This window comes from Hyalella azteca, unplaced genomic scaffold (assembly GCF_000764305.2).
Source record: "Hyalella azteca isolate HAZT.00-mixed unplaced genomic scaffold, Hazt_2.0.2 contig13914, whole genome shotgun sequence".
NCBI lineage: Eukaryota > Metazoa > Arthropoda > Malacostraca > Amphipoda > Hyalellidae > Hyalella > Hyalella azteca.
In genome coordinates, this window is record NW_025943819.1 from 196681 (window position 1) to 210749 (window position 14069).

The window sequence follows — 14069 nt, forward strand, 5'->3', positions numbered from 1 at the left end:
ATTCTTTTCAGTTTCCTAACGTTTTTTGTTACGAAGGCAGCGCGATAATATTTGGTGATCGTTTCTGTTACCAAGGCTGTGTGAAATATTCAGGCGTATACTGAATTCTCCTTGAAGAAATTCTTTTCAGTTTCCTAACGTTTTTGTTAAGAAGGCAGCGTGAGAATATTTGGTTGTGTGCGTAGCTTCGAGCGGAGTTGGTGGAGCAGGACGGTGGTTGGGCTGGCAACAAGTCACGCTTCCTCTAACCTATAACAACCACCACATGAACAATGGATTGGTCGATGCGCTCATAGCAAGAGTAATTATCAACAGTTTTCACAATTAAAATTCTATCACTACTACGTTACTCGTATACGTGTACGCACTGTAGTGTCAAATGTCTTCTTCATCGATAAACTTTCCAGTCATTGTCATTCATCATTCTGGGCTTTCATTACCTTGCCGTGATCAAACACTCTATAGTCTTATTTGTATATTTCAAACTAAATTTCAATAATAATAATATCTTATCGGTCTTGATGGCTCACTACTTGCTTATTTAATGAATCCGCCGCTTGCAAGCTTAACATTCTTTACCCATCATGACAGTTCATTTTTCTTTGTTTTCAGGAATCAATTCGTTAGTATTTGTACTTAAAAAGGATAGCGTCGTTTTATTCTCTCGTTAACGTTCTGCAAAACTTGTTGCTGCTCATCCACTGTGAATGTGACGCTCTTTTTGTCAGTCTCTGATTCTGTTCATTTCTCTTACCTAATTCTTTTCGCTATTTTCTCTAACTCGGCCGAATTAAATTTTGATAATTTATGACTTGTGAACGCGTTTCAAGCTAATCACCTGCATTCTTTCTTAATCAACTCTTTCCATTTTCCAGTTCTGGATTTCTTTGATGCTCAATCTTTAGTTTGAATATATATTGCGATTAATTTTACTGGCTAATCTTTCCTCTTTTGAAGTGATCCTGGAAGCTTGCTGTGTCACGCTCTCTTTATAATAGAAATGCTTATGATTTGGCAAGTTTTAGATTTGTGCCTACGTTTGTAGCTTTAAGGCTTTGTTAAGAACAACTGAAGCGGTCGTGTCATCCTTATATGAAGATGTAAGTCGTATAGAGTGAGAGTGAGGGGGGAGAGAGAGAGGACATCTGCTGCGACAACGCTGCTGCTTTACAAGCTACTACAATATCTCGTATTTGTGATGTTTAGTTTCGCTCGGGTATTGTTTTTACAAGCGTGCCCTCCTCCTACCCCTCCTCCCTGGTTCTACAACAGCCACCATACAGACGCTCATCACTCCTGCATGTTTTAGGTGAAAAGTCGTCTGCCGCTGACGAAACTATCGCGCAAGAGCTCGAGCAGACCCGAGCAAGGCTTCTCGAATGTCAGAAAGAGAACGACAAACTTCGGGACGCACTTCAGAACTCGAATAATGCTGACACCTTGAGCTCGCACCAGGTGAGCTCAGCGATAACACTGCAAATGAGATCTCCACATCGGGTCCCTTTCTTCAGGATCATCCAAGAAGGAGCTTCGATCTTACATGGTTCTCAAGCATACTCCACTCAAACGTCTTGCATCTAAATTGAAAAAAAATTGCCTGCGGATGGCAAATTGATTTTTGCTCCTCAGGACACCTGAAGAAATGGCATCCGAAGCGGCGAGAGACAACGTTCTCTCTTTACACCTCATTCAGCGTCATTCATCATGTGTTTTTCTGCTTAGATTCTGAACAAAAGATATAATAATACCGTTCTGTTTGAAGATTTTTATAAACTATCAAGATAAAACTGCCTATTACCAAGCAGGCAGTTTTTATTATACAGTTTGTCCGATATACCGAGGATCATTCAAGGCGCAACGTTCAATTTCTGGCCCTCGCAGGACTGCTGTTCTATATTGTAACATTTTTCCTAGCATTTTAATCTTTAAACTTTTGATTTCTTTTATTTTTATTTAGTGAAACCATCACCAAGATTTCTGTATGACACGGTCAATTTTTTATTAAAAAACTTGGACTTGAAAATTAGTAAATTCCTCACTGGACGCCACTGATCAGATTTAGAGACGAGGTTTCACCAGGCTTGAGTGATGTGATGTCTCGCAGGGGCGCAATAGCCAGGGAGGAGGATGGGGGAGCAAGTCTCAAAACTCACTTAATAAAGATTCGCGCGTGACACAACTCGAGCAAGAAGTAACTATGCTTGAAGAAGAATTGGTGAGAGTGCGAGAAGTGGCAAGCATTCAGCAGCAGATGTCCTCAAACAATAGGTGGGGCAACCGCACCACTCCTCCCCCCTCCACGGACGACTCGAGGCTACTCATGGCCATGCAGGACCGTGAGAGGAAAACTAAGAGCCAAGTAAGTCCTTGCCATGGGCAGTATCTCTGGCAGACCCAAGTGCCATGAGTACTACCTCTGACAGACCTAAGTGCCATGGGCAGTATCTTTGACAGACCCAATGACATGGACAGGATCTCTGACAGACCCAAGTCGTCTCATGCAGGGACTAACTCCTAAAGAAACGTTGTACGAATTCCTTGTTGTTCAAAAGTACGCATTAATCATTAGCTAGTGATAGATTCGCCGCTCACTGGTAAAGGCAGAGAGCGCTAATTGTGACAAATTGATGGAAGTGTGAGATCTCAATCTGTTGAAAAGGTGAGTTGAAAAGGTAATGCGATATGTGGAAGTCTTCATAGTATTTGTACCTATTCTTCCGACGAACAAAATTTAAAAAATGTGGCATCATTTTTGTGTCCATCTTCATAATACTGCAGGTTAGCTATCGCCTTGGAGTCCATCTTCATAATACTGCAGGTTAGCTATCGCCCTGGTGTCCATCGTCATAATACTGCAGGTTAGCTATCGCCCTGGTGTCCATCTTCATAATACTGCAGGTTAGCTATCGCCCTGGTGTCCATCTTCATAATACTGCAGGTTAGCTATCGCCTGTAAAAGCATCCCTCGTATCCAGTAAGAGGAGCCAGCGTCTTCATCAAGGGAAGTTGTTCAGAAGTTTGGACTCTTGCATGCACATGGAACATGAATATCTTGTGATTAGCTTTACTGCGTTGAAGCATGCTTAATTCTTTTCTAAATTTACTGCATTTTGTGTGAAATTCCACCTTATGGTAGAAAATATTTGGTTATGCGAGACTGTGTACTTTTTCTCCTTACTTTCTGCATTTCTCTTCGAAATTTGAATGCTGAAAATAAGTTGGTTAAAGTTATTTTCCTTAAGTAATTTAGTGCCCAGAAATAAGTTAATGGTATTTAAAGCTAATTTATGTACATTTCATTACTGTTCAGACAGAAAACGCATGTCATGATAAACAGCATATATTTTAATTTAGGTGATTAGTAGGTTTGCATAATAAGATATTACATGACAAATTATTACTTGTTTTTGGAGCTAGTCTGCTCCATAAATATGCAAAAATTCTTTTATAATTAAAAGCAGTTAACCCAGAGACAATTCATTTGTACTGATATTCAAATCTTCCTCATCTGAGAGCAGGACTCTTGAATTGCTTACTAAAAGTCATGTGGTTTTGGCTTCTTTTTGAAGCTTTCGTCTCTAATTTGCTGGAGTTGAAACAAGTTCTGCAGTAAAAGAAGTCATCTTCTTTAACAACGTTCCAAGGTTATATAAAGCGACAGAATCGTCGCAGTCAACAAGTTATACCTGTTGCTTCTTCTAATATTAAAGCTCCTTTGCTTTACTTTGAAGTCGAAGAATGTAAAACTGTTTGCGGATGATTTTTTTTAACTTTGGGTAAATTTTAATTTACGCACATAGGAGTTGAGTGGAACTTCTTCATTGTCTAAAGTATTGATGAACACAAAAATATGGAGACATTTTATTATGAAAAAAGTATTAATGACTGCAATGCACGAAATTTGATTGAGCTGGAGAAAAATATGTAAATTACAAATATTGGTGAAGCTTAAAATTTGGATGCCACTTAATTGACTATTATACTGATAATCGTTCCCTAACCTTTGGTCTTAGTCATCAGGCTACATAGTTACATTAGAATTAATTGTTGCCAAAACATAGTTAAATATTGAAGCCAATTCCGTTATTCCATAACAAGAGAATAACTGCAATGATCACACGCAGCTCGAGGAGTCGCGCATGGAGATCCAGAAACGTGATCAGGAAATCCTGGCGATGTCCGCGAAGATGAAGACGTTGGAGGAGCAGCACCAGGACTACCAGCGCCACATTATGGTCCTGAAGGAGAGCCTTACGGCCAAGGAGGAACACTACGGCATGCTGCAGGCTGACGTGAGTGCTGTGGGTACCGCTGACTTGTTTTGTTGTTGTGATTGTGGCTTGTTCGTTTGTAAGATTTGGTATAAAAGTAACTAGCAAATAATATTTAAAGTATGATATGACATGCTGCGGGCTGACGTGAGTGCTTTAGGTACCGCTGACTTTTTAGCGCATTTTCTCAATAATGGAAAAAAGGCGCTATTGTGCTCGTCATGTCCGTCAGTCCGTCTGTCTGTCTGTCTGTCTGTCCGTGACTTCGCGTTTTCATCGACGAGAGAATGCGCTCTCTGTCACTCACTGCAGTGAGTACAGAGTTATATTTTGTTCTTGTTGTGATTGTGACTTGTTTGTTTGTGCAATTTGGTTTAAAAATTTGGTTTACTAATAAATTACATTTAATGTATGATAGGACATCCTTCAGGCTGACGCGAGTGCTGTGGATATACGCGACCCTTTGTTTTTGGCGTTGTTCTTGCAGCTCGTTTGTTGGTTAAATTTGGTTTAAAAGTAACTTCTAAATTACATTGAAAGTATGACTGTGCCATCTAACAAACATGCACAGCATATAACTTCTTTGTTTAATTTTCAAGGTAATTGCGTTGACATCAAACTAAGGAAAGATCAATGTATTGTCGCGTCATCAAGAGAGAATCTAATTAGAACCCATTATAAGATAAAAATATTAATGTGAATAGCACATAAAATAAAAGAGCTTTTTATAATTCCTTGATTTCCATCTGCTAATGAGCTGTAAAATGGTTTTTCTTCTGCTTGCTTCAAGCACATTAAGAGAACAGTAGAGCATGTGCAAACAATTTGTTCAATATATGAAGGAATTGATACTATATATATTTGTCGAAAATTTGAATATTGTTTTGGAAAATGTTTCTATCTCTGTTCTCTAACGTACCTGATCACGAATAAACTACCTTCCTCATAATAAATATTATAAAATAACCTACCTATCACGTATTAGTCTTAACAAAACGGAAGCATGTGCATCATATATCAAGCAACCTTTAAATAACAATTATAAATTTTCTCGTAATCCTGATAATCTCAAATAAATTGGCTCTCTAACTTTAGGAAAACTTCTCTCTAACTCTAATTGGCTCTCTATGAGCTCGGTCATTAATGCGGACTCATTACGTACTATTGTTCCCATTAAAAATAATATATTCCTGCAGTGAATTTATGCTCAATTGTGATTCAATATTCCCCATAAGATCCAATTAAATAGCGCACCGGGTATCGTAGAGTAGGTACACTAGCTAAGACTATTAATACAAAAACTATTAATTTCCAACTTGTTTAGATTTAGTTTATTTAGATTATTAGTTTTGATTAGCTTAAGATTATTATTTTTGATTTTTTATGCCTTAGTTGTCATGACGACGCTCGTTTACAGCTAAATGGTGCACGAGAAAACATATTGTCGTGGGATCTTATAGGCCTCGACATTTGAGTGGCCATTAGGCGCAAATATTATTAGTTCGTGTTAATTATGAACGGCTTATTTCTGCGTTAACACTAAGATTGAACTTCTTCATTTGACTGGCGATTGATTGATAACGTTTATATCAATTATATCAAATACGCACCAAGGTGTCTTTCAGTCACCTTACAAATGAGTTCCAAATTATCGTACCGCAACTAACCTTTGATATTGCACAACATACTGACTATTTGTGCTGTATTAAACAATATTTAACATTAGAACTAACTGAGCTGAGAATACAAATTTTTTAATTGTTTGCTTGAAATTTTTCTTACTTTTTTATGCCATGGAATTTCTCAAGAATTGTTAGAATTTGTCGTGTTCATTATTACCTGGAGCGCGGTGGAAAACTTCCAACGAATGTCTCATGAACTTAACGAATCAACTTAGAAAATATTTAATAAGCTTCGATCTTGCCTTATATATTCAAGCCATGTTTCAGCCCTTAACACAAATGTGTGTAGTCTATAAGAAAGAATTACCGTTTCAGAGAAATATTGAATCTTTTAACTTTGATTTAATAAAAAATTATGCACGAGACGTTTGCTGCCATCACAAAACTAATTAAGATTCTTATACAATTCTCGTCTTTAATTTGACTATTTTTGTAGCAGGTGGAGGGAATCAATTCAAAGATAGAAGTTACCATAAGAATAAAAATGATCATTCTTCACTAACGGAACGCAGAACTGTCTCTACTATTTTAGATGCTGATGAATTATCCAAGAAAATTTCATTCAGCAAAATCATCCGATAGCACTCGCCACGACCTGCATAACTGATATTAACTTGAATGTATCATTTCTCATCGTCCAAGTTTCGCCGGAGAGAGCCATCGCACACGCTCGTAACACCACACACAACACCAAAAACGATTTCACAAACAATACCAAAAATGAAATCACAAATGATACCCCAAATGATATCACAAATGATATCACAAATAATTTCACAAATGATATCACAAATGATACCCAAATGATATCACAAATGATATCACAAGTGATATCACAAATAATTTCACAAATGATATCACAAATGATACCACAAATGATATCACAAATATCACAAATGATACCACAAATGATACCACAAATGATATCACAAATATCACAAATGATACCACAAATGATACCACAAATGATATCACAAATATCACAAATGATACCACCTTATAACCATTGTTGTTCAGATGGAGGAGCTGCGGCAGCGCCTGGAGGACAAGAACAAGACCATCGAGAAGAAGACGCAACACTGTCTGCAGGCGACGCAGGAGCGCAACAGGTTCACCGCCGAGCTCACTGAGCTCAGGGACCACATGGACATCAAGGACCGCAAGATCAACGTCCTGCACCGCAAGGTAAGATGTGGACATCAAGGACCGCAAGATCAACGTCCTGCACCGCAAGGTGAGATGTGGACATCAAGGACCGCAAGGTGAGATGTGGACATCAAGGACCGCAAGGTGAGATGTGGACATCAAGCACCGCAAGGTGAGATGTGGACATCAAGGACCGCAAGGTGAGATGTGGACATCAAGGACCGCAAGATCAACGTCCTGCACCGCAAGGTGAGATGTGGACATCAAGGACCGCAAGGTCAACGTCCTGCACCGCAAGGTGAAGAATAGCCTTGGACTCTAGGTTAAATAAAAACTAAATGGCAATGTTGCTCTGAATGATGCTTACTAATTAGTTTTTTAACCATTAACTTTGTTTAACCATTAACTTTGTTCATGCGTCTGCAATTAACAAAACAAGCTTTTTGTTGGTCTGTCGTTTTGTTTCGCATTGTTTTGTGATCAGTATGTTCAACAAGTTTCCTGCTGTAATGCGTTCTGATAAGACTATGTCGCATTCAATGTTATTAGCATTGAATTTCTCTCGGCATCGTTTTAAAAAAGTATTTATTCACATATTCTCAAATCAGATTGAGAATTTGGAAGAACTTCTTCGTGAGAAGGACAACCAGGTTGACATGGCCCGGGCTCGGCTGACGGCCATCCAGGCTCACCACAGCAGTTCTGAAGGCGCCCTCACCTCCCTTGAGGAGGCCATCGGGGACAAGGACAAACAGATCCTGCAGCTCAGGGAGCAGAGGGACCGAGCTGAGCAGGAGAAGCAGCAGGAAACAAGTCTGCACGAACGGGACATTGCCGAGTACAAGATGAAACTTCACTCACTCGAAGGGGAAGTTGAGAAGCTCCAAGTGAGGGTGGAGCGAGCGCTGGCCGAGAAGGACAAACTCGAAGCGAAGCTTGAGTCCAGTCAGAGTGAGCTTGGCAAGACCAAGGCTGAGCTTGACAAGCTCTACAACGAAGCCGACAAGACCACAAGTGATCACGACTCCTATCGAAATCGCGTCGCTAAACTCGATGCAGAAAATAATCGACTGCGGTCCGAAAACGACCGCCTGCATCAGGATCTGGAACGCGAACGCGCCGCTTACCAAGCGTCTTACGGCCGTGGAGGAGGCGAGAGAGACAGGGATCGTTGTGACAGAGATCGAGATCGTGATCGGGATAGAGATCGCGACTGGGACAGAGAGAGGGACAGAGACAGGGACAGAGACCGAGATCGTTCGGGAGTTTCTCGCGACTCGAGGGACGCCAGAGACCCAAGGGACCCCCGAGATCACGAATCACTTCAAGAAAAGCTAGACAAATGTCAAGCAGAGCTGCGACGCGCACAAGCAGAGCTTCGTATGAACCAGACTGATTATGACAGGTCTCACGTCGAGGTCGAGCAGCTACAGGAGAAGATCGAGAAGTCGCAAGGTGAGATCTACCGCCTGAAGGCCCGACTTGAGAACGCCCAGTCTGAGAAAGACAGCGTCCAGGAGGAGCTGGAGCGCGCCCAAGGAACGATCGCGCGCATGCACGCCGAGCGGGAGCGTTGGGTCAGCGAGGTCGACAAGCTGAGGGAGGAACTCGAGCGTTCCCAGGCCACCGTCGGCAAGACCCAGATCGCCCAGGAGAAAACCCAGGCAGCTTTGGACAAGGCGCAGTCAGAGCTGGACCAGCTGCAGGAGAGGGCAGAGAGACAAGGCAACGAGCTCAGAAGGGTGAGTTCTGAATCATTGAGTAGAATTCTTTGAATAATTCATCATCGAATCTTCGTTTTAAATCGTTATTGTAAATTTTTACTGTACTTTTTACTTCACTAAATCTTCTTTACTTTACTTAATATACATTATCAGAAATTTGATTCAACAATTTATTGGAGCGATTATGAGTGCATTGGCTTCTCCCTTGAATAGTCCGGTTGGACGAGTGAAATTGGCACAGTCGTTGAGTGAATTTTCTTGATAAGTTTGAAGCAGCGGCCAAGTACGAGATGTGCGCGACAAACATGCGTATGAGTACTATGATGTTTGACCAGGTTCAAGCTGAGCGCGACAAACATTCGTATGAGTTCTATGTTGTTTGACCAGGTGCAAGCTGAGCGCGACAAACATGCGTATGAGTATGAGCAGCTACAGAGCCAGCTGGATAAAACTCATGGACAGACCGCGCGTCTCACCAAGGACAAAGAGGACGCAATGCTAGAGCTGGACCGAACCAGAGAGAAGATGGACAAACTCGTTGTGAGTAAACTCTTGTTTATTTGTGTGGTCCATGGATATTTGGCGAATTTATTTTCTTCTGAACTGAATTTTTTTCTAATATTATCTCGAGCTTACTCATAAAAACAACAGTTTAACATTAATTAACATCAATAATTACCGTGGGACATAATTTTTTAATATAACATTAAAGAGATCATGATTAGAAATATTTGGTATTATTTAATATTTTCTGACAGCCATCAATGTAAGCGGGACCTTTTTAAGTTCCAGTCAATTTGATCTTTGCCAAGGCTGCAGCTCCCCTTCTTATCTTCCAATTACACGAATAATTTGGGAGTTGAATTTCCAAAATAATTCATTAAATTCGTTCACAATATTTGGAACGAACTGACTTAGTTAATTCTATTTGTGGGTGAAGTGAATTTTTGTGAAAGTAATTGTGAGAGTATGTATTTTTTAATTGCCATTTTTGTACTCGTGTCTTTCTTCAGACTCTCTCACTTGACAGTCGGATTTCTGCAAATAGTAAAATTTTTCTCAGTATGACTGATGAATATATAATTGTAAATAAAGTAAAGATAAATCATGTAATGTCACTTGTCAGTCTTTTAGATTAACTCTGACCATGAAAACTGTAGAACATTTCTTACATAACGGGGCTTCTTCGACCGTGTATAGAGTCACAAGCAGAATTCATGATCATCTTCTCATACGCTCACAAATTTACAGCATCATTTTAACTCCGCTTCTTTTCTATCTTCCCCATTTATCTCAGAATGAAGCTCTATATTTTATCTATACCTATTCAAGAAAATGCAATATAATATCAACTTCTTAGGCGTTTCTTTGCCTGTCGATGTGGTTCTTTGTTCTGTTCATACGTTCCTGCGATGCTCGTCTAACTTCCATAATTGTTAGCTGCACGATCTTGTGTCAGTCCCAAATTTCTTCTGGTGTCATTTATTTAGATTTTTACCACCTTTCTTCTAAAATATTGCATTATATTTTAAATTATCAGGTACATAGATTCCTCATCTTTGAACTTGACCGCATTGAAATAATACGTATTTTGAAAGTTTCTAAGACCAGTTTCATCTTCATCTGAAAGTGACTAATCATATTCATTATTTATTTTTTAAATTATCACTCGCTCAAGCATTTGTATACTTTTGTAGTAATTAAATTAACAATTCTGTAGTAATTGAAGAGACTTTCGAGTCAAATTTGACAACCATCAAATGTAATATATTCTGGTAGAATATATTATTGATTTGATTGCTCATCAACTTTTCCCTCTTCGAAAAATGTTTGCTGTAAGAAATAAATGTTAATTCTTGCCTAGAATATCAGCGAGGGGCAAATTAAGTCTTGTCTCAGGAGTTCATGGCAGTAAATTGTGTCTATCAAAATATTCATTTTTACGAATACTCTATGTGGTTCTAGTCGTGTCTAGAATCTCTGTTTAGTTTTAGCATCGCTGAATTCACTAGATCTATTCATCTACTCGTTCCCCAAGCCTCATCTCTTTTCATAATAATTCACTCCTTTCATAATTATTTACTCGTTTCATAATTATTTACTTGTTTCATAATTATTCATTTGTTTCATAATTATTGACTCCTTTCATAATTATTTACTCGTTTCATAGTTATTTACTTGTTTCATAATTATTCACTTGTTTCATAATTATTCACTTGTTTTATAATTATTCACTTGTTTTCTAATTATTCATTTGTTTCATAATTATTGACTCCTTTCATAATTATTTACTCGTTTCATAATTATTCACTCATTTCCGAATTATCCTCTCATGTTTCATTATAAATCACTTGTTTCATAATTATTCGGTCGTTTATTTACATCGTTTTATAATTATTCGCTCGTTTCATAATTATTCGCTCGTTTCATAATTATTTACTCGTTTCATAATTATTCATTTCTTTCATAATTATTCACTGGTTTGTAATTATTCACTCGTCTCATAATTAAGTCGTTTGAGTGTAGCTCGGAAAAAAACAAAGAGATAAAAGTCTGTTGGCATATCGTGCGAGTAAGATTTATCCATGAGGACATTATTGCGTGTTACATAATCCATAATCAGTAAAATTATAATAGTTGGTAATCATTTAAATTTTAAATTGAACGCGCAAATATGTTCACTCATTCTCCACATGCACCAAATTGCTCTTCTAATCTCGCAATCCGAACTAAGAAGAAAATTAAAATAAATTACGCGTAATATTCTAAAAATTCTAAGATGGGAAAACATCTCGAGACTAACAGATCGAAAAATATTCAGGTCGACTTTTTTATACGAATAAAAAATTTTGATGATAACTTTTTTAAACGATAGAAATATTTGCCGAAATGTAAACAAATAGATATAACACTAATTACATTATTTTTGGTAATTGTGATATAGACGACAGATATTGTCACGAATGAGCAGCGCGCAGCTCAAAAGCTAAAAAGTGAGCACCAGCATGCGATAAAAACAAAATAATTGCTGGCTCAAATGGCACAATTTTCAACAGAGTCACAAAACGGAGGCGACTGAAAAACGTGGGTTTCATCCATAGCATCCTCGATCTTCAACATGCATCATCCAACATCCTTCTTTTGATCGCCATGCATCCTCATCTGATAGAGCCACGTGTCACCATTAGCTTCATCCACCCTGTACACTCTCTGTCATCCAATAATTATATGAAACAGATGGCCATTGTCACAATGCTATTGAAAGGCTTATCGATCAAATTATAATAAGTCATACTTCTCAATAAAAAAAATTTTTAGCCTCGACCAATGGAATTATCTTTCTTCGATCAATTTTCTAACAGACAATATGAATAAGACTCTAATATTTTTAAAAGAGAAATAAGTGCTTCTCGAGCCTCTCGTAAGTGGTTTTGTTCATGAATAAACTCCGTTGATTCTGAGTAAGGCGAAAAAATTGTTAGTATATTTTTCCACCTAGAAATGCATGTCGTAAACTATATACTATATCATGTAGACTTCGTTAGTACAACTTGAATAGTGGAGGTGGATTATATCGTTCTTAACTTCATATACTACGACTGTTATAAACTATTCTTCGGCGCCGACATCACTAATATACGTATGATCACTTGTTATCGTCTGATGCAGAAACTCCGTTTTATCGTATACAATATTTTACAAACTATTTTCATTTCATCCGAACTGTTCGACAAACATGAAATCCTTTCCAATCTCGTTGTCCTTAAATGTCTTTGTGAGCTTCCTTGTGTCTGTGTTTTTTCCCCGCATTCTGGTTATTCTGAATATTCCTAAACATTTCTCTGAAGGCTTTTATTGTGTTGTTTGGTGTGCATTACCACTGGTCTCTCCACGCCTTATTAATTGTTCGTATAACAAGACCAAATACTGAACCGATTGTTTTAAGTGTCGTTGCAAGGTAATTTAGTGAAACCTTTTCCATATCCTGTGTGAACTTTCTTCCGGGTTTGGACATGGCAGAAGCTTTGAGTGTTCTGTGTGGTCATTAATTCCCTCAAGACTAACATGTGTTGTCATGTATTAATGTGTAGTCACGTATTCCCTTAAGACTAACTTATCAGCTTTGGTGGAACGCGGTCGCATGAGAACGGCCCTGCCCAGCTCACAGGTGCACTCAGAACAGTAAACGGGGCACATTGTCCAAATAGTGATACACTTCCTGCACGTCACAGTTATACCCACAAACTGGGTCAAGATGACCGACACTACACTAGAGCCAAAAACTGCATCGCTATTTGGACAAATTCTCTTCGTTTCCTTGAGTGTACAGGTTTTAGTGTTAGTTCTGACCACCGCAGTTTAATGTGCTGGGTTCTCTAATAACCTTATAGTTGTTAAATGGAATTTATGAGGACCAAGAGTATTTACCACATGCTTGACCCACCCTAGACCGCTATGAGCCGCCTGCAGAAGGAAAAGGACCTAGCCTGTAGCGAGATAGTTTCTCTCAAAGACAAAATCGAAGTCCAGCAAAGCCAGCTGGCCAAGGCTCAGCGGGACAGAGAAATCGTCCTCAAGGAAATCGAAGAAATGCAAGACAAGTACGACAAGGCAGCGACCCAAGCTCAGCGTATGTTGGTACGTTCCAGGGTTATATGTTTTTATGTAGTTAACTTGCCAGCAACTATTAAATAGATTGAAACAGTTTACAAATCTATATCTGGAGCTAAGTCTTTGAATAACAAAGTTGCTTTAGTTAAGTTTCCGATCGAAAATATAACTCATGGCAGAGAAATTGATTACAGCCAGAAGCAAAAAGGTTTTTGAATAATTAGTTAGATTAAAATTTAAAAAAATAACATAAGCTAGAGTTCCTCTTTTGTTCCCAGTAACCGTATTTTGCGCTTGTTATCGTAATAAAGTAACGATAAGCATAACATGAATTAATTACTTAATTAAAAAGCATAACACACATATCTCAGCAAGTGTTTATGTACCACAAGATTGTTAATAAGTTACATTTGGCTGTGGTATATTTTACACTATAATCCTCCATTTATATAAAGCTTATTGTGTCGTAAACAATTTAGGAACCTTCTTTCAACTTTAACTAAACTTAACTTGGATGCTTAAGCTAAAGCTTCCTTGGAATACTTCATTAAATTCAACCTTAAAACGATGCGTCTAATTGAATTTGTAACGGCGTAGAATTTGTAACGGCCGTCTCGTCACACGACATTCAACCC

The 14069-nt window shown here is 38.5% G+C and overlaps 1 protein-coding gene across 1 annotated transcript in view; it reads left to right on the forward strand.

Annotated features, from left to right (window-relative positions):
• The window catches only part of LOC108667890 (trichohyalin), a 53662-nt gene that overhangs the window by 27507 nt on the left and 12086 nt on the right, over nt 1–14069 (forward strand). Inside the window, exons 5-9 of the mRNA XM_047883880.1 lie at nt 4125–4292; nt 6971–7138; nt 7708–8841; nt 9211–9363; nt 13273–13461. Of these exons, the coding sequence (XP_047739836.1) occupies nt 4125–4292; nt 6971–7138; nt 7708–8841; nt 9211–9363; nt 13273–13461 (1812 nt within the window). The remainder of the gene's footprint in view (nt 1–4124; nt 4293–6970; nt 7139–7707; nt 8842–9210; nt 9364–13272; nt 13462–14069) is intronic.